Source organism: Myotis daubentonii, chromosome 5 (assembly GCF_963259705.1).
Source record: "Myotis daubentonii chromosome 5, mMyoDau2.1, whole genome shotgun sequence".
In the NCBI taxonomy this organism is placed as follows: domain Eukaryota; kingdom Metazoa; phylum Chordata; class Mammalia; order Chiroptera; family Vespertilionidae; genus Myotis; species Myotis daubentonii.
The window spans coordinates 77833049-77854309 of record NC_081844.1 but is presented as its reverse complement, the minus strand read 5'-3'; the positions used below and the strand labels follow the sequence as shown (position 1 = coordinate 77854309).

Here is a 21261-nt window from a genome sequence, read left to right as displayed (position 1 = left end):
CGGTTTGCTTTTGTGTACTTAAATGTGTCTCTTCACTTAGTATTATATGAGTTAAATTTATGAATGGTTCTGTAGCTGAAAAAGACTCGTAGGCAGTCCTAGGTTGCTGAAGCTGCTGACATAGCAATAGGGTTCTGATAGACATTTGTCTCCTCTAATGTCATTGAAAGGTTGGCTGGAGCCAGTGTTTTAGTTCTTTTTTTTTTAAAAAAATTTTTTTTACTGATTTCAGAGGGAAAGGGAGAGGGAGTGAGAGATAGAAACACCAATGATGATAGAGAATCATTGATTGGCTGCCTCCTGCACGCCCCCCACTGGGGATCGAGTCCACAACCTAGGCATGTTTCTGACCAGGAATTGAACCTTGACCTGGTTCAGAGGTGGACGTTCAACCACTGAACCACACTGGCTGGGCCGGTGTTTTAATTCTTAAATGGTGTACTCAGGCACACAAAACTACACTGTCATTGTTTCCAGCCTCTCCCCTACAGTAGAACGAAGTTTTTTTGGTGGCATGAGATGATTCACAAATGTGTTTTTTCTTCTGTGTTTCCTTTTTTCTTCCTTTCCCGTTTAGCATCATCCGTATTCACATGTAGCCTTATTGTATTCTCTTCATGAGCTGTTCTGGCCAGATTATTGACAGTAGCTTAACTTCACCTCTTATTTGCTCCAAATCTGCCTTATTACATAAAGTCCCATATGCTGTATCACATGAATCCCCATTTGTTGACTGTACTGGAGATAGTATACCACAGCCTGTGTGTGGGTGAAATCCAGCTCACAGCGTTTTTGCAGTCTGTGAGTTAAAAATGATTTTTACTCTTCTTTGTTTTAAAAAAAAAAAATTTTTTTTTTTTTTTTTTATTCTCACCCAAGGATATGTTTTTTTCATTGATGATAGAGAGAGAGGAAGGTGGAGGGGAAACAGACACATTGATGTGAGAGAGAGACATTGATTGGTTGCCTCCTATATGCACCTCGACCAAGAACTAAACCTGCCACCTAGGTATGTGTTTTTGACCAGGAATTGAGCCTGCAACCTTTTGGTGTCCAGGATGATGCTCCAACAGAACCACCTAGTCAGTGCTGAGTTTACATTTTTAAAGGATCATTAAATATACACAGAGCCTTGGCCAGTGTGGTTCGGTTGGAGTGTTGTCCTGTACACCAAAAGGTGCCAGGTTCGATCCCCGGTCAGGGCATGTACTGAAGGTAGTAACTGATCAATGATTCTCTCTCTCTCCAAAATCAATTTAAAACACACACACAGTCTGTACTTGACCTGAAGCCTAAAATGTTTACTTTGTCAACCCCTGTGACTACCTCTGGATCCCTGATTCCCTTTACTCTCAGAGAGTAAGCTTGTTTTCCCACTTACCTTGGTTTTAGTGGAGAATATGGCAGAGTTCCATCTGGCTGGAGTATCTCATCTGCTAATTCCTGCAATAATGGCCAATTCTTACAAAAACCTTAACCACCCCAAGTATATCCCTAGCAATATTATGACAAACATAAACCTTTACTGAAAGTCAAAAATTATTAGCATATGCTGTGTTTAATTTGGAAACGAAGTATTAGCTTCTAGGAAACAAAAGCCTATTACTATTAGCTCTTGATCTGTATAATTCCCCCAAATTGTTAGAATTACAGGACTAAATAACTTTATTACCCATATGTAAAGTATACTGGGACCTTTCTGAATAGCTAAGATTGAGTAGACAGACAGTAGAGTAGTTCAAATTTTTGTTCCCTTTCTGTAGACCATGGCTCTAGTCTTTAAACAAATAAAAATGTCCTGATAATCTTGAACTCATCTATAAATATAATAGCCTAAGTTACCAAATGACTGAACGACTGGTCACTGTGACATGCACAGCCAACCTCCTGTGGTCCCTCTCCCAGGCCAGCTGGCCTCAGCTGGCCCCGATTGCTGGCTAGGCTGAGGGACCCCACCCGTGCACAAATTCGTGCACCAGGTCTCTAGTGTTTAATATAGATCTGACAGCTCATCCAAGAGTAGGCCATTTGTAGATACCTTGTACCCAAATGAATCATAGGCTTGATATTAAGAGGCCCTTTAAGCTAGCTGCAGCACTCTTCCTACCCTTTCCCCTTTTTCTTGCTATATGCTATTTTTACTATGTCTACCAAGAGTTTTCCGCTCTCGCCCTAGCCAGTTTTGCTCAGTGGATAGAGCGTTGGCCTGCGGACTGAAAGGTCCTGGGTTCGATTCAGGTCAAGGGCACATGTCCAGGTTGTGGGCTCGAACCCCAGTAGGGGGCGTGCAGGAGGCAGCTGATCAATGATTCTCTCTCATCATTGATGTTTCTATCTCCCTCGCCCTCTCTCTTTCTCTCTGAAATCAATAAACATATATTTTTTTTTTTTTAAAAAGAGTTTTCCGCTCTTGTCTTGTGCAAGAGTGGCCCTTTCCCATAGTAGCCAAACCTGTCTTCAAAGATATACCCACTCCTGCCTGTCCTCACTTCCCAGCTTTTCTAAACTAATACTGTGCCATGAAGTCATACTGTAAGGCTGGAGTCCTCCCTCTGCCTTTTAGTGCCTGCATGGCCTGGATAAGTTGGAAACAGTAGTTAACCTGCAGTGCGGTGCTATTGGTAATTAAGACCTCTGTGAGAGTCATTTGACTTTTCAGTTTTTCATTGACTATGACACTTTTGATAGAAAATGAAACCAAAGCCCTTATTATTTCTCCCTAACATTGTCATGGACTAAGGATGTAGCTCCTCCAATAGATTCTAATTTTAAATTGTAAAAGCAAGTTACTTCTTTTGAAGTGGTTATACAGGCAGATCTTGTTTTCTTGCATTTCACTTCATGGCACTTAATAGGTGTTTTACAAATTGAAGACAAGAGACTCTACTAACAAAAGGATTACGGTTTGCTTTATTGCAATACTCATTTATTGTGGTGTTCTGAAACCGAACTTGCAATATCCTGTATTATGCCCATAGTTTATTTAGCTTGCCTTCATAAATCTACCTTTAGCAACACACAAAGGTAGGTATTGCTTTACAATTTTTATATTTTTCCAAAGATTCACAAAGACATCCCTTTAAGTTACAGATGCTTGAGTGACATTATAGTTGTGATTTGTTTATTCTACAACTGTTTGAACACACCAGCTGCTGGAACTAAGCAAGACCTATATTATAATTTGGTGGACTGCTAGGACTGTGCTGAGCTTAGCTTGGAACTAGCTGGAGAAGGTAACAGTGAGTCACTATAGGCATGTGACTTAGGGTGGGCAGATATTCCAAAACTCACGATTTCTTAATTTACTTAAAAATTGCCCAATCCTGTAATTTGTTTTCTGGTCCAAGGGTAAATTAAAAAAATTATTGGTAGGTTGTCTAGGCTCTTAATAGGGCAGTTTGAACAGGGGCTTTCACCAGGAAAGAGAACTGAGAGAAAAACAGACTTCATGCTCTGAGCACCCTTTACCGAATCCATGAACATCAGAATCTCACTCATCTTTCGGCGCTTAACTTTTGTTTGCAACCACTTCCATTTGAAGGTCTTTTTTATTTTTATTTTTCTGAAGCTCAGTATACATTCAAGTGGGGAGGACTCAAATGTTTTCCCTACTAAGTTGCTTGAGCTTTAAAAAGTTGATAATCTTCGATTATTTAGATTTATGTGAAAACTGATTTCCAGCTAGGAAGGGGGAGAATAAGGGAGAATAATGCAAGTAAAAGCAAAGCATATGAAATGGTTGAATACCTAAAGTGTAGCTCCTGGCTTATCCTTTGTAGGAAGGGTGAGACATGGTTGCCTTCTTGGGAGCTTTTGGAATATAGTTAAGGTGGTAAAGCATAAATACTGCTGGGAGAGAATGGGTAACTGTAATAAAAACGTTCCTGTACAGAAGATTGATTAGTAAAAGTGGGGCTAGGGGATTGGAAGGGTCTAGGAGATGTTTCATGAGGAAAATTTATTTAGTTTCAAAAGTGAAGCTGGTTTTGGTTGGGGGTGGAGGGATGCCAAGGTGAGGGAGGAAAAGCAGTGCTCAGTCTGGAACTGGCAGTAGAGGTTGGGTGTTAGTAGGTCTGCTGGCGATTATTGGCTGGAAAGAAACATTAAAGCCAGATCGGTGACAGGATTTTTGTGACACTAGGAAGAGTGTTTATCAGACTCATGTTGGACATTGCTATTTTTAAAAAATATATTTTATTGATTTTTCACAGAGAGGAAGGGAGAGATATAGTTAGAAACATCGATGAGAGAGAAACATCGATCAGCTGCCTCCTGCACATCCCCTACTGGGGATGTGTCCGCAACCCAGGTACATGCCCTTGACCAGAATTGAACCTGGGACCTTTCAGTCCGCAGGCCGATGCTCTATCCACTGAGCCAAACCGGTTCTGGCAACATTGCTATTTTTGAATGTTAGAACTAAAACTTCTTTTTTAATTGCTGGACTAAAGTGTTCTGAATATTTAGGGTTTTTACAACTAGACTCCTTATTTTACTGTTTTCAAAAATCACTATATTTTAGCCCAGCCGGCATGGCTCGGTGGTGGAGCATCGACTTATGAACCAGGAGGTCACATTTGATTCCCGGTAGGGCACATGCCCAGGTTGTGGGCTCGATCCCCAGTGTGGGGTGTGCAGGAGGTAGCCGATCAGTGATTCTCTCATCATTGATGTTTCTCTTTCTCTTCTCCCTTCCTCTCTGAAATCAATAAAAAATATATTTTTAAAATCACTGTATCTTTAAAAAGAAGGAAGAATGACTAAGAGCTCAATGTATATATCAAGACAAAGAATGATGTAAGAAGTAGTTTAGAACATCCTTGGTCCAAGATTGAGTCATTTGGACACCTAAACAGGATTTGGACACTTAGTCCTTCCTGTTGAGTTGTCAGTAGTTATGAGCATTGGTGGTGGTATAAAAGTGCTCTTTATTTGACAGATTTCCAATGTGGGACTTTGTGTGATAGTTTAATTCATGGCTAACTGCTAGCTTGCAAAATTTTGCACTTTTGGATAAAGCTGTTCTATGTGAGAGGCATTTTGTGGATGAAGTATAGTTAGTTGCTCACAATACATGCTTCCATTTCTCTTGTTCTCATGACCTTCTGGTACCACTGAACTTGATATTTTCAGGAAGTATTTAATGAGCACCCTAACCTGCTATATACCAGCCTCTTCTTTCACTCTGAGGATCAGCCTATTTCATAAAAGTTTTTTCACTTTTAATACTTCCCACCTGTATGGTGCAAATTCATGTGCCCTTTCTGTGCTGACCATGCCATTTCACAACCTCAACTTTTTTTTTGCTTCAAATGGTTTACAGGTTATTCCTGTATGATTTACAGGAGGGGTAGGAATACAGAGCACTACCCTCTCAGAAATTTATATTCAGGGGGTTTCCAGAGTGGCATTGGGGGTGGTGGTGAGTAGACCATAACTCCTCCATCTCCATATTTCTTTCCCCCACCCTTAACATTGACTGTACAACATGTCTGAAGACTTCCGATTAAGGAATGAGAGAACACTTGAATGAAAACATAAACCCTGGTTGATGGTCCAGAGCCTCTCGTGAACTTGAAATAAGTGTTAGCCTGAACTTCTAATTATCTCCCATATAATTCATGGCTATTGAAATATTCCTTACTTTTATTGCTAGTGATCTAACTCATGCGTATAGCCAGGGATAGGATAATTCCTAACCCTAGGATAGAATTTGCCCTTTCCAATTACCTCTATGCCCAATCCCATACTATCTTTAACTACTTCAAAATTTCTCCTAACCTGGGCTAGGCTTTTATTCTACAGAACTGACTATGGGAATATCCCCGTCTGTTCTTTTTAAAAACTCTCTGCTGTTTTGGATACATAAAATTAGGGCCCCTCTCAGACAACCATGTCCATTGTGGGCAAGTCTGGGATTACAATTTCCAGTGGCCTACTTTAAATAGAAGACCAGTTAAAAATCTATTAGCTGCTCCAGACATTGGAGAGCCCAGAAGCCTGAGTTAAAGAGTTCTGTAGTGATTTGAGATCTCAGAAAGAAAGTGATTGGAATAATTGGGATCGGGTGAGTTGACTCAAGAACCAGGATCTGCTTGCATAGACAGTTTGGTCTCAAGGACCCATGGTGAACTATTGAAGTTCTGAAAAGACCTGAGAAAAACTTATGCTAAAACAGCCTTTCCAACCTCAAAAGCCAATTCAGTGTTTTTATGATACGAATTATTTTTTGGTCTCAAATCTTCTACTTTGATATATAGGCCTGACAAATTCCTTCTGTGCTGTTTTTCTAATGATGCACACAGTAATCAATTCCTTTTTTGGAACAACGTAAAGAACTATTTCTCTTCCCTCCAGGTGTGGCCTTCCTGTCCAGGATTATTGTACAATGAATAGCTATGCTTCTGGGCCATTCAAGATAGTTAACAGCTCAGAAGATCCTAGCCCTGGGACTTCCTATAAGTGAGAAACACCTTCAAATTGGGAAATCCCTGCTAGTTTTGCCATGCTAAGCCATCACAATATCCTGAGCACAGTGGGAGCAGCTGCAACGGGAGAGGGCTCCAGATCTGTATTTCAAGCAAATATGCCAGTTGTGTGGGAACATGTACAGGACGTGTTAGGTTATTTTGTCTCAGGTCTCAGAAAACGAGGCTAGTTCTTGGCTGGCAGTAAGGTGGAACTGGTATGGTATTTGAAGTTGAATTGGACACTCTCAAGTCACCGTGAGACCTCATAGGAATGTGTGTGATCCAGGAGGGTTTGAATTTCCTCTTTGATGTCAGTTTTTTAAAAAGGCTGGCTCGATTTTAACAATGTTGCCAAAGCCCCCCCCCTCTACTCTCACATACACAAAGAGTGCATTGTTCATGTACCCAGCGTACTCTAAATAAGACATCTAATCAGATGCAGCAACCTAGTCTTGCATAAGCCTTGGTTAGAATGTAGTTTTTTGAAACATCTAGGCCAGTAGCCAGAGTGGAATTCTTTAAATGGGACAGATGTCAAGAGAATGGCTGGTCTCCTCTAGCACCCTTCCAGAAAAAAGCAACTCCAAGATTACAATTTCCAGTGGCCTACTTTAAATACACTACTCTGACACACAAAATCCAAAAAATATAACTCAGTGAAAATTACAATGCATGATGGTGGCCCAGTGGTTGGTTGACTGACCTATTGAGGTGGCTTTGACACCTTTTACATTCGTGATGGGTCTTAAAGTTAACATGGAAGCTGCTGTGTAAAAAGAAGGTTGTAGAATTATCAAATTTCAGAGGTTTTATATAAAAATATGGAGATACCTCAAGCACCTTAATACAGTTTTTGGGAGGAAAGTGTTCTATTAATTTTTTTTTTTGAGTTTATACCAGTACATAAAAAGACTTATTTTCCTTGTAATAGGATATGTACTTATGGAGTGGTTAGTCTAATCTCAACTCTCAGAGAAAATGGAGCCTAGTGGTCTGTACATCTATTTCTAGTTGGATTGTCTTAGGGTTTGTGGATAGCCGTTTCCAACATAGTCTTATGGGGGTGGGAGGCAGGCTGGCCTGTGCCTGCATCAGTTTTTAGGTCAGAGGGTTGGTGGGTTCAGAGCAAGGCTTGGAATGGGAGCCGCAGCATGAGCCGGGCAGGCCCAAGCCCCTTAAGGGGAGATGAGAGTAATCCCCGGCTTCTATAGGTTGAGTCTTTAACATGTGTACCATAGTAGAGAAGAAACCCCAAGTTTCATGGCTGTGAAGAAAAGAATTATCATCCTGTTTCTGAAACAGCTTATTCCTCAGGGTCAAGCTTTGGGGGGCAGAAAAAACAACAGGAAAAAGTATCTTTATTCTCACGTTTAAAGTTTTTCTATGATGATGCATTAACAATACAAAAATATTTTGAATACTATAATAGTCCTTTTTCCTCAAAACTTCCTGCAACACTACACTAGAATACATGATCTTTGGAATCTGAGAAGCCAGTGGCTAAAGTAGGTATTAAAGGCATTTGTTGAAGGGTGTATGTGGGTACAGGGACAGCCCTTTTTCTTTGGATTCAGGCTATGGATGGTGAGGAGGCAAAAAAACAAGTTAAATTAAAAAGATTTTTTTAAAGGCTCAGGGTTGAAGCTTGGCTCATAAATGGGTTAAATTAGGCTGTGGTGAAAACCCAGTGTCTATCCCTAAAGGTTTTCTGGACTTATTGTTTTGGTTGTAATAGTCTTCATTCCCACAGAACCATAGGAAATCTGAAGCTGGCCTGGTTTCATGCTGAAAGATACTGGCAGTCACAAAAGGTTGGGTTTGCCCTCAACATTGCCCAAGGGGTGGATAAGCTGGAAATGGATCCGTAACAAAGGCCCTCAGAATGGGGAGGGATACACACTGGATTTGGGGCCATAACTTCTTTGAACTATTGACTACAGCCACTAGTAACAGGCCTTGGGGCTTTGATATCAGGGCTTCTTAGGCGATTGAGTTTCTCAGGAATCATTTCCAAGTAATTTGAAGTAGAGAGCCAGATTAAGGTAGTGTCAGGTTTTTCTGTTGCCTAGGGTATAGATTTAAACTAACTTGTTCATCCCATCCACTTATAAGCTCCTGAGAATTCGGCAGGATTCCTCTGGCCCAGTTTAAAAATGGTAGCTAGTTTTTTGTAAAACATGGCTTTGCCAGGCCTTCAAGAGAAAAGCACTGTCATTTTGAGCTTTGTGGTTGTGACCAGGCTTACATGTGTGATAAACCAACTCATTCTTGGTCCATGAAGTGTCTGATATGGGGAGGGTGTGGCAGTGCAGGGGGAGTGAGGAGGCAGGGTAGAGAAAGCAGCTGAACTCAGGATAGTCCATCTATGATCTATAGCAGGAAAGGAAGGGAGGCAGGGGCATCTGGCTAACCAGACAGATGGTAAAAACACGCAGGCTGCCACCGGCACAGGAGATGCCCTTAAATCAAATGACAACACAGATCTGATGCACCACTCGGAGCAGTTTGAATGGATGGCCCCAGGTTCAGGCAGAAGTTGTGCAGCCTCTGAAATTTCCAGCACTTGGACCCTAAGAAGAAGTTAACAGGGCCCCTGATCGGTTTCCACGTGCTTTGGGGCTCTGTTGCTGCTTCTCAAAGAGTGGGTCCCTGGAGGAGGCCAGGTGTCCTGTGCATGCTAGGCTGCCTGCCTCCGAAATTCCTGTTGCTGTACCTGTGTACTCTGCAGGGCACTGCTGGGGGCCTGTGGGGGCCCAGGGAGCTGGGAGGCTGAGTGCCGCAGAGAGACCTGGTGATGTAGGCGCCGGTTCCGCAGGGCTAGCAAGTAGTGCAGTAGGGAAGTGAGGCAGCAGGAGGTATGAGGGTGAGTCCTGAGGGGCTGGGGACCCGGAGCAGCCTAGAGTACTGTCATCGGAAGGAAAGGGGCTGGGGCAGCGGCCTTCTCCGGGTAAGTACCGAATGCATTTCTTTTTCCTCCTAGGAATAGTGAAGAGAGTTATCTGTAAATAGAGGGTGAATTCATGGTCATACACCACAAACAAAAAATGCTGTCCTTGCACAGGCCTAGCTGACCTCTCATCCCCTCTCCCCAGTACTTGGATGTGCTTATCCTTCAGACCTGAATCAGCACTGCAACTTGGCTGGGCCTGGCCCAGACCTGGGACAAGTGCAGTTTGCCATTACCACCACATGGTGGCACAGGGACCTTTTGTAGTTGGACCTGTGGGCTGCTTTGTTTTCCAGGAGAGCCTTTGAGCCTCTGAATGTTTGTGGGGCTCAGATCAGCACTAAGGCAAGGGGCTGCAATGCTTGTGGCTTCTTGGACTGAGCAATCTCAGGGCTCAAAGCGAGGTTAGGAGTGGAGAAGGGGAAATAGAAATGAACAGTGATTCTTTCAGTCTTCTACTTTCTTACTATCTTGAGTTCTCTGGGCCATAATTTGTCTCTGATTGTGGAATGGGTAAAAGTAGGACTTTCCCTGAGGGACAGGGTTGCCTCCCATCATGTTTATATACACATGCACACACATATTACCCAAGATCTCCCTTTACCCTTTGATAAAGAAGCATGAGGGCACTCTGAGGGGCTGCTCAAATATTCCTTAGTCAGTGAACTACCTGCCTAGAGTAGCCTCAGCCTTGGCCGTATCAGGCCTGGCATGAACCTAAAACTAGGCAACTTTTAGCCACTTGATAGGCACACCTTTTCATATATACGGATATTTTCTGTTATGAGATGAAACCTTTGTATGGTCCTTTGGCTAGGACAACCCTCCTCTTCTCTCCCTTCCTCTCTAGCCCTCTGGTCTCAGTAGGTACAAAATTGTGAGTCACTTGGCATCCAGGTTACTCATGATATTCTCTATTATAGTTACCTTATTTTTCTTAGATTTACGGGCTCAGACGGATCTCAACTTGAAGTGATGGAGCTGGTTGGCCATTATGACTTTCAGGCCTGAGAGTAGGGGCAGAGGCCACCTGAATGGTGTGAGGTTTGGCTACTGAGGAACAGTTGGGCCTAGTTAGCACCAAACCATCATTACCCGAGGATCCTAGACACCAGAACTACATTCTTGAGTCTGCCTTTCCTTCCCTTCTAGAACATTCTGTCTCTCCCCCTCCTTCCACTTAGATCCAAAAGATCTTCCCTACAAGATGTGTTCAGTATTCATTCCCATTCTTACGAGGCATGGGCTCTTTAATCTGCAGGTATCCTATGGGGCTGGGGAGCCACAGGAAGGCTTATATAAGCCCAGCAGAACATGTGCAGAGTCAAGGAAGCAGCTTGAAGCAAAGGGAAGATGGTGGTGGGGACAAACCCACCTGCACGGACCACACCAATCCGTCTGCTGGTTGAGGCCAAAGCGAGCACGGCATTTCTTAGGCGAGCCAGGGTCTGCTCACAGCCATGCCAGAGGGGCAGAGCAGGGCAGAGGGCGAGCAGGCAGGCAGCAGGGCAGAGCAGGGCCCAGAAAGAAGAGGTAACATCAGTGTTAGCTAGTCACAGATACCCCACAGCCCCCACAGGCAGAGGGCCTCTCCATGGCACAGCCAGCCCCAGTGGGAGCCCTAGCGCCCAGAGTCAAGATATTTGGAAAGGCGGGCACGGCACCCAATTGGGCAGAAGAGGCAGTGGGAAGAATGGTGGGGAAGAGAAGGGACCATATCAGGCTAGCTCCTTTCTATGGCTTGAGGGACCACTTGCAGTATGGGAGCTGTGGCAGAAGAATCCAGGGGTGCCCATGGGGATCCAGATCCAGCCTCCTCTTCCTTAGGGCTGCCTCCACCCCCAAACTCCTGCCATTTTATTTTTCATTTTTGCGAACGCTCTGTCTGCCTGACCCATATCTCCTTGTGCTGTAACTTAAAACATATTCCACACACTTTTCTATGTGAAAGTAAAGCCCGTTTTGTAACTTCAGAAAAATGGCTGAGGTCTGCCCTGCCCTGGTTGTAGCATGTGGGGACAGCACTGTTGAGAAAGTCATTCATAAATGTGGATCAGAGTTGGGGCAGGAATCTATTCACAGGAAGGAGACTTGCAACAGAGTGTGGGCTCCCTGGGTCCTCTATATAGAGCACTTAGAACCTGCAATGAAAAACAGGGCTTGGGAGTTGGGTACAGTGTGATAGAGAAATTGCTGGGCACCAGCCAGCAGGCTGGTGATCACTGGGCCTAGGTATGGGGCCTGGCTCAGTCTCCAGACAATCTGCTATCCACCTCAGAACTAACCAGGATGCAGTGTTTTTTAACATGGATCAGACTGTCAGTTCCTCACTAACTTTCCCTGACAGGCAAAGCTGTTAATAGGGTAGGGTTAGCCAAGGTTGTGGGAGTGTGTTGGCTTCTACTGGTTACCCCTAGGACTTAGTATAGCTGTTCCTAAAGTAGGGATTTGACTTGTAAGATGCCAGGCCTTGTATACAGAGTCGAGGGCCCAGGCATTGAAGGTTCATGGCCAAGTACTCTGCCCCTCCCTCTGAGCTAGAGCAGTGCTGTTTGTCACATAGGGACCTAGAGAGAAGCTTCCACTACTGCTGAGGGAAGGCCTCACCTGTGTTGGATTCTTGGTGCTTTTCTCTGGATCGCCTCTTCTTCTTCCCCTGCAGGGAGTAAAGGGAGGGATCCTCAGATGTGGGAGGAGAACACTAATCCCAGTGAGCAAATGGCTGGGATACCTGCAGCTTGCTGCCTAGCATGGCTGTGGCTAGGATTCCAGGCACAGGTTCTTGATTGCAGTTCTTGCTAGGTAATATGGGGCAATTAGGGATTCCTCCTCCCTTTCTCACACTTGTCTCCATTTTGAATGGAAGAGTAACTTCCAGGCCCTTTTCTCCCCTTCTGCTCATGAGCCCCAATCAAATACTGGGAAACAGCCCTGCATGGGAATAGATCCTGGGTAGAAAACAGGACACGGGTCTGCCTTCAGGGGCGGCTCCCCTTGCTTGATCCTCTCCTGAGCTAGCCACAGGAGGCCATGGACCCTCCACCAGTCTACCACCTTCCTCATCTGTGCCTTCAGGACAAAAGTCCTTTCTTGCTGAGACTGTGGCCCAGGGCATGGAATCTTGAAGGTTCCCCTACCCATCCCTGTGTGTTGTTGGCCACTCACGTAATTGTCCCGCGCTGACCAGCCTGGGTATAGCTGCATGTGCAGCTGCCTCTCCTTGCGGGCCAGCTCGTAATACTTGGCCTGCTCTTCCCGTGACAGTGCGTGCCACTGCAAAGGGGAAGGAGGGACATATGGGATGTGTAAGGCAATCATCAGGCTTGTACCACCCCTGCCAGCCCACCTTGCCTGTGGCCTCACCCTGCGGCCCAGGATCTGATTGATGGCAGCACTCTCCTTGAGTGTGCATTCTGCAATAACCTTGGCTCTCATCTCCTTCATGTACAGCATGAAGGCATTGAGTGGCTTCTTGATGGTTGGTTTCTTGGCCTCCTTCTCTGCTTTGGATTCTGCCTGCGTCTTCCTGAGGAGCACATGTCCAGATCACTTGGGAGTCCCCACATGCACACCTAATGCTACCACCCTGTAGTGTGTCCAGTGCATGTGTAAGTGCATGGATACTAGGGGTTTTTTTAGTGAAATTCTGTGGTGTGTGTGTGTGTGTTTTTCTTAGCCGCTCCAAAATGGGTGACCAGAGTTAAGTATTTGTTCCTTATAGGAATATTGCAGCTAAGTAAGAAAAGTATGTGTAAGGACTTCTCAGCCCCTCCCATCTTGGCTCAGACTAAAGCCTTGTTTCTCACTCCACCCAATCCCTCCTGCTTCAGAGCCTCAAAAAACAGTGGCCCGTGGCAATAGCTACAAAACAGTTTGACCAAAGGCTTCCTCTGGCAGCAAGACTTGGGCTTGATGGAAGAAATGTGTATCCTGGCTGACAAATAGATGGGAACCTGAAGTCTGCTCCCCTGTCCCCACTCCCCTGCTCCTCCCCACTCTGTGCCTTTTCACTCACAGGCTTCGATCATAGGGCTGTAGTTCCTGCTTCCCTGAGGGGGGCACAATGGCCGGGTGGGGAATGGCTGCTGGGTGACCAGGTACGCTGGAACCTAGCATCAGGGATGGGTGGGTGAACCTAGAGGCAGGAGAAAGTTAACACTGAGTCAGGTGTGTGCAGGACAGACCCTGGCAAACACAGAGGCCCTGCACATTAAACGACAGGTGAACAGATACACCACCCTCATTGGCTTGCATACAAGTACACTGATACATACAAATACCTGCTCCCAACACATCACAAAGACATCACTGCAAAAATCTATATATTCATCGTTTAGGTGGTTACTAAATTAAGCCCTACATAGCTTTTGAATCTCTCTCCTTGTCACCACCTGCCCTCACCAGCTCAGCCTCATGAGCCTGTGACTACCCTGTGTGCTTCCTCATTCTCCTGACTCTTCTAGGACTCTCTCCACACAACAGCCAGAGTGACCTTTTAAAAACACCTGCGTGCTCCTGGCTGTTCTTGCCGGAGTTCTCCCTTTGCCTACAGCCCTGCTGACATTTCTAGCCCCATCTTTTCCCCCATTTCCCATCACTTCCCACCTCCAGCCATCCCCTACTCAAGAGATGTTAACCCTTTTTATGAAGCTCTCTGTGACCCATCAAATCTGGCTGAGGTCTCCTTGGGGCTTCCCCATCACCCACAGGGCATAGCCTAATTCAATTGCTGGTGTGCTGTCTATACCTCCTATCCTAGGGGGTGAGCTCCATAGGGCTGAAAATGTCTGAATTCCTTGTTCCATACTTAGCATACATCTGTCACTAAAGGAGTGAGCTAAGTAAAGGGGCTTACATATACACATGCCTCCCACTTTACTTTCTTGCTGTTGTATGGCTACCACTCTGCCTCTTGCTGCTTACACTGGTGTAGGGTCTCTGAGCAGGCCAGATGTTGAAGACACATGTGAAATGCTGCCTCAGCTTGGGTGGAGCTCAGGGAATGCCCAGGAGAATTCTGACTAGCCCTTCCCTCAGCAGGGATGCAGAACAGGGATGAATGCATACAGACCTGCACACGGACTGACTTGCACATGCACAGAGGCAGGAGCTCAAGCACACATGTGCATGTACTGTCCCTGGCTGCTTTGTGGTGCTGTGCTGCACAGTTTGGCCTGGGTTTAGAACTCTTGCAGTCCCATTGGCTTCATTCTCAGACACAGGGCAGCAAGGTGCTGCAGAATGACAGACAGACGGATGAACAGACGACTAGCACAGGGCAAGCAGTGGCCTGAACATGGCCTTGTGTGGGCATTGAAGCCTGGGCAACAGAAAGCAGGAGCCTGGCTGCAGGGTAGGGGACTCACCTGGGATAGGGGGCGCCAGGGGCTGCAGTGGGGGCAGGGAAGTGCTGTCTATATCCGCAGGAAGGGGACAGGGGATAGAGAGGAGGGCTGGGCCTGTGGTTGGGAGAGACAGCTGTTAGCAGTCTGGCTACTGGCTCTATATGGGGAAGGACTTCCCTCCATGCTCAGGCCTGACCCATAGATGAGAGAGAAATTGGCTTCTGCTTGGACCACTCCAATGTGTGCTTTAAGCATCTACCACCAGAGGGCAACCTGTGCTGCACCTATTTGCCTCTACAGCAGTGGTTCTCAACCTTCCTAATGCCGTGACCCTTTAATACAGTTCCTCATGTTGTAGTGACCCCCAATTTCATTGTTACAAATTGAACATAATCAAAGCATAGTGATTAATCACAAAAACAATATGTATTTATATATGTGTTTTCTGATGGTCTTAGGCGACCCCTGTGAAAGGGTCGTTTGACCCCCAAAGGGGTCGCGACCCACAGGTTGAGAACCGCTGCTCTACAGGCTAGTACTGGTGCTTAAGGGGTAGAAATGACAGCATTCTTTGGGGAGCCAGCTCAGCAGGCCCCCAGGTCCCCTCCAGCCTAGCCTCCTGAAATGAAATGTCCCTGTCAGTACAGGGTTGATATCTGTAGGGCCTTTGCACTTACTGTCGACACTGTCAGGATTGTTCTCTTGCTCACTTTGCCTGCTTCAGCTCCTGGTCATCCTAAATGAAAGCCCTTGACATCCCAAACTAGATGAGGTGCCTCTCTGGGTTCCTACAGTCCCGTCAAAGCACTGCTAACAAACAGTGCCTTGTAATTGGCTGGCCACTTGTCTGGGTTGTGCACTAGTTAAGAGTGAATTCTGTGAGGACGGGGACCTAAGGATCAGCAAGCTTCAGCAGTGCTTTTCTGGTGCCCAGATCCTTGCTTGGCAAGTTCAAACCTGGGGGTACTCATGGAGGTAGTCATGGTTTGTATTCAAAGTGGAATTCTGTCCAAGGAGAATCTAGAAATAGAGGAATCAGTTTAACTTGGATGAAAGGCAAGTAGAAAGGGACAGGTGGGCCTCTGGATTGGGCCTCGGGACCTACCCTGCCTTCCTGGGAAGCCAAGCTTTCCTGATGTTAAGTGACTGCCCCAGGCCAGAGAGGCTAAAGACCTGCCCAAATCACACTGTGGTTGCTGAGCAAAGGGCCAATTAGCCTGCCAGACCCAACTCAAGCCGAAGACAGGCTTTTGGCCCACAGTTGGGCCTACTGACTTGGGGTCTAGGCTGGCTTTTCCTGGCCCAGCCTAAATAGGCTCTCCAAGCAGACTGGCCCAGGGCTTAGGCTCAAGCAGGCACAATTGAGGCAAGGAGGGACCCTGGCCCTCAAGTAACTCAGCCAAGGAAGGGTCCAGCCAGCAGTAGGCATTGAGGTGAGTGGGAAGTTTCCTCCTGCCCACCAGGTAGCTGAGAAGCAACAGCCTCGCTTATCGCCATTCATGCTGTTATCTCCCTGTTCAGGCCTACCTTTTCTTCCTCACATAGATGGCCCTGAACAGTTCAAGGTTCTCTCATTCAAGTCTCAGACAGTGAAGCAGAGTTCAAGGGCGACAGGGCTGGGACCGTAGCCTAGTCTCCAGTCTTGCCAAAGGGAATATGTCAGGCTACCTGAGGAATGATAGAGCTGCTGGCCAGCTCTGGTATGTATATAGAACTGGCAGCAGGGTGCTCGGCACAGGATGGAAAAAAGAAGGGCAGTCTAAATCAGGAGGTGCCCCTTTCCCATTGGGCCCACACTCACCAGCTCACAGTGTGGGGGAGCTGTCCCATGCTGCCTGAGGTCAGAGAGTAGAAGCCAGAGAGGTCAGAGGTCTGCAGAGGCCTGTGAACTGCAGTGGAGAGGGCCGAGTAAGTGAGCTAGCCTGACTTGGAGGTCACTTTAGCTAGTTACTGCATTCTAGAGCTTCCTGTGGGGGGCTTCTAAGATCCCACCTTCCATGTTAGGGTACCATACATATGGCTTTGTTCAGGACTACCCCAGTGTGAAAACAGTGCTGCATTTACAAGCTAGGGAACCAAAGGCAGAAGGGCTGGGTGACCTGACTGAGGACACTGGCTGGTCAATGGCAGAGTTGGAGTCATTCAGGAATGGGAGGCCAGGCCTTGCCACTGATAGTCTGCAACTGGGGCCTCTACTGCCCACTCCACCCCCCCCGAGTCTGGGGGAACCTGGCCTGTGGAGCCAGGGTTTCAAGCACCCCCTTTGAGTCAGCAGGTTTCCCACAGTCGACAGTGGCTGATTTCAGAATGACTTTGCCTGAGGCTGAGGTGAATCAGCCATCACAACCACCACTTTCCATTTTCTCACTGGGGGAGGGAACAGCTACAAGTGTTATAGTTAATCAGCTTTACACAAATGCCTGCTCTCATACTGGCATTGGGAGGTCACTCAGGATTAGGTTTCTACCTCAACTTGAAGCCTTCAAATTCTGACCTGGCACCATCTCCCCCAGCCCTCTGGTACCGCCAAAGTCCCCTGATCCACTTTTCTGGCATCTAGGAGGGCCCCGATTTTGCACAGCACTACGTTCTCTAGTTGTAAAAAGGATCCAGCCACCTGTCTCATTGGGCCCCTCCCATCCCAGATTTGTACCTTGCTTCTGGTTGATGTCGGCCGGTGCAGGTGTGGGGTGTGGACTGCTGAAATGTTCATAGAGAGGAGAGAGTTGGGGGACGCCATGGGCAGGCTGACTGGCCTTGTTGTGCTGAAAAAATGAGGAGGATGGGTGATTGTGGGGAGACCTGAGGCAGGAAGGCACAGGGCTTGGGGCTATAGCTGTGTGTGTGTGGGGGGTGGGGGCAGCCCAGTTGTCACAGGAAAATGGGGGTGGTCAAAACCACAGTCCTCATAGGAGGGGGTACCACTCAAACCAGGCTGTGTCCAGTGATCCAGCCCTCCTGCCCACCTCCCCCTCCCCAGGCTTTGCCCAAGCTATCCCACCTCGTAGAGAGTGTGCACTCAATTCCAGGAGGCACATCTTCCCTGCCCACGAAATTCTTGCTGCTTCCCAGTTTCAGAGATCCTCCGGTTTCTGAGGCCCTATGACTTGCTCACAGCCTCTAGGCCCATACATTAGGATATGGTCTGAGGAGCTGACCTACCCTAGCAGCTTTCTTTCCTCCTCCAGCCCCCAGACTAGGGGTCCTGACTTTGACCTTCTGTGCCACCTCAGGCTTAATAGGATCTGTTGACACAGGCAAGAGCCCCCACTCAGCCCTCTAACTCAGGGGAGGGGCTAAGTGGGGCCAGGCTTCCCCCAGGGCCAACCCACCCAACCCCACACTTCCTGTTTGCTCACACCACAGGACTCTTACTTTTCATACTAGTCACATGGATCTGTCATGAGATGACTCAGTCAGGCTGAGATGGGGGCTCCCCATGCGACCCAGGCATAGGGAGTTGTTGCTCAGGGCCAAGGCCCAGCTCTGCATATCCTGAGCACACATCTGTACGGGCCAAGGCTCTGGAGACATCATCTACAACTGAGGCCCAACTTCCACTCAGGAAAGTCCATCTGTGGGGATGCTGGGAGCACTGATGAGTGACTTCTGATCCATGGCACAGAAGGAATGGGACATCTCTGGGGCAAGACAATAATGAGGTTGTGGCCCTGTGGGTGAAATCTCCCACTAGTGGAATTTAGCCAGACTCCTTAACATCTCGCCACAGGACTCTTAGCACTGGCTGTTGGGATCCAGGGTGAGGCTACAAGGGAAGATGGGGTATGAACTGCATAGAGTCGAAGTGTGAGGTTACCAGGTGGGCACAGGCTCCCGTACCTCCCAGCAACAGTCCTGGCCTCCATCTTTCCTACATTCCGGCCTCCATCTTTCCTACATTTCTGCCTCCATGGAAGCTTGAGGCTGGGCTATAAACTGCATCCTTCCCCTCAGGGCTTAGGGAAGGTACTGTCACTGCCACCTATCAGTCTCCTGCTCATCTGCCCACCAGGAGCAACCTTACATCCCAGAGCTAATTAGCCTTCCTTTTGTCCTCAGGCAGACGGGTAGATGTCCCAATAGCAGTGGCTCCTTCTTTGCAACTGGCGTATATATGGCACCATAGCACCTTCCTGAGTTTGATGCCTTACCTCTGACTGGAGCCTTCCTGGCCTCTGTGGGCAGGGCAGGTGAGCCTCCCTCTGTCACTCCCAGGGAGGGCTCTCTGCTGTGAACTTGAGGAAGAGTGGGCCAACCATGTTCAGATCCTTTTTCTAACATGTGTGGCCTTCAAGAACTTATTACAATATCTGACCATACATTTCCTTGTAAAATGAAGATGATCAGAGGGTTGTTGTGAGGATAAAACCAGACAATACCCAAGAGCTGAATTACTTAGGTGTCAGGCAATGAGGAAGGGACATGTAGGAAGCCCCTTTTTCATCCTACAAAGCCTTCACAGGTGCAGAGGAAATGCTACTCATAGTGCTTCCCTAGCCGTCTGGTGCTGGTCCCCATACAGGCCAGACACTTAGGCCTTATATGCCAAGTGGGGGTGGAGAGTTGAGGGGAGGCGAGTGTTGCCTGGAGATGGCAGGCATGCCTGGCAGCCCACTGGCAGCATCACCTGGGGAGGGTAATGATAGCACCATTCAGTCCCCAGGCCTTGGGTGCTGTGACTTTCCTGTTGCTGTTGTGAGGCCAGGTTTCCTGGGGGAGTCTTGTGCCAATCTCAGGCTTTCTTTTATTTCCAGCACTGAGCTCAGACACAACTGTGACAGTTTGGGAGTATGTGTGGGAATGGAAGGTGAGATGTAGGATCATTGGATCTGCAGGTGGCTGGAAAGAGGAGTGGGCTGGGACAGCTGTGGGGTATGTGGATGCATGTGAAATCCTTCATATACTGAGTACCAGTCACAGGCCAGGCACTATGCCAAACACTTTGCAAGCCCAGTCTCATTCCTATCAGGGTACCCACTGGCTCTCATTTCTCACATCTGTAAATCCTCCCCCAGCTACTACCTCATGTTTCAATCCCCCTTTTTTTGAAAACCTCAACAGATCTGTCCACATTCACTTGTCCAGTTCTCAGCTCTCATCCTCTCTTCAACCTAGCTAGTTTCTTGCCCTATCCACTTCGCCAGATGACTATTGCCAAGATCTCCATGACTTCCATGTTGCTGATCTTAGTGGTCACTTCTCAGTCTTCATGTTATCTTCATGTCATCTCAGCAGCATTGGGCACACTGATTTCTTCCTCCTCCCTTGAAACAGTTTCTTCATTAGTCTTCCACAATGGAATTCCACACTTATCTGATTTTTCTCCAACTTCACAAGCTATTTATTCCTCAGCTTTGGTTCCATCTCATTCTCTTCTTGACCTGACCCAAAATTGGCCTTCAGCTCACTCCCAGGGTGCTCTCATCCATGGCTTTGAGCATCTTCATCTGATGACTCCACATTTATATCTCCAGTGCTAACTTCTCCTAGGAACTCCCCTCTCCAAATGCTTACTCATAAACTCTGCTCAGAGGTCTAAAATGCTACCCAGACTCAATATGTCCAAAGCAAAACCTTGGACTTTTTGCCCCAAATGCTCCTTTCCATCTTCCTCAATTAATGGCTACTCCATTCTTCCAGATGATCAGACCAAATACCTTGGAGTCATCCTTGACTCTTCGTTTTCTCTCACACCCATATCCAGTTTGTCAGCAAATCCTAATGGTTCTACTTTCAAAATATACCTAGAAAACAACCATTTCCTCCTGATCCCCCACCAAGTCCATGCTACAGCCACTTCGCACCTGGATGACTGCAGTAGCCTCCTGCCCCCTCAGCCAGGCCTCATCTGGCAGCCACATAAATCAGATCACATCCTCCTCTGCCCCAAGCCTCTAATTGCCTTACCTGGGCCTACAAAGCTCTACACGATTAGGCCCCCTCTCCATCTCTAACCCTATTACCTTGCCCTCTCTTCCTCATGCTCTATGCCAAGGACTTCCCATAGGTACTTCGGCCTCCAACCTCCTCCTCTAGTTACTCCAGAGATAATTTTTTTGTTTGTTTTAAATATATTTTATTGATTTTTAAAAAATATATATTTTATTGATTTTCCACAGAGAGGAAGGGAGAGGGACAGAGAGCTAGAAACATCGATGAGAGAGAGAAACATCAATCAGCTGCCTCCTGCACACCTCCCACTGGGGATGTGCCACAACCAAGGTACATGCCCTTGACCGGAATCAAACCTGGGACCTTTCAGTCTGCAGGCCGACGCTCTATCCACTGAGCCAAACTGGTTAGGGCTCCAGTGATAATTTTTAAGTGTACCATGATGTGAAGTGAGTGAGTTGGCAAGCTCATCTCAAAGCTCACTGACCTTTTACTGATCTTTTCACTATGGGATCCTGGGCCAGTCTGCCCCTTGTAAAAGAAGGATGAGAATATCAGCCCTGCCTACCTCACTGGGCACAGATGCAAAACCCAGCTTTATAAAATT

At 47.0% G+C, this 21261-nt stretch overlaps 1 protein-coding gene across 4 annotated transcripts in view; it reads right to left on the bottom strand.

The window, feature by feature from the left end:
• Nucleotides 1-2887: 2887 nt before the first annotated feature.
• TCF7 (transcription factor 7) overlaps nt 2888-21261 on the bottom strand; it is a 38560-nt gene continuing 20186 nt past the window's right edge. Inside the window, exons 4-11 of one of the 4 annotated variants that reach the window (XM_059698404.1) lie at nt 17416-17527; nt 16564-16651; nt 14784-14876; nt 13433-13552; nt 12781-12943; nt 12583-12690; nt 12025-12073; nt 9234-9446 (exon numbers count right to left, since the gene is read on the bottom strand). In XM_059698404.1, the coding sequence (XP_059554387.1) occupies nt 9367-9446; nt 12025-12073; nt 12583-12690; nt 12781-12943; nt 13433-13552; nt 14784-14876; nt 16564-16651; nt 17416-17527 (813 nt within the window). In that variant the 3' untranslated portion in view covers nt 9234-9366. Of the gene's footprint in view, nt 9470-12024; nt 12074-12582; nt 12691-12780; nt 12944-13432; nt 13553-14783; nt 14877-16563; nt 16652-17415; nt 17528-21261 lie in introns of all 4 variants that reach the window. The other 3 variants (XM_059698406.1, XM_059698407.1, XM_059698405.1) reach the window with 3 other exon arrangements.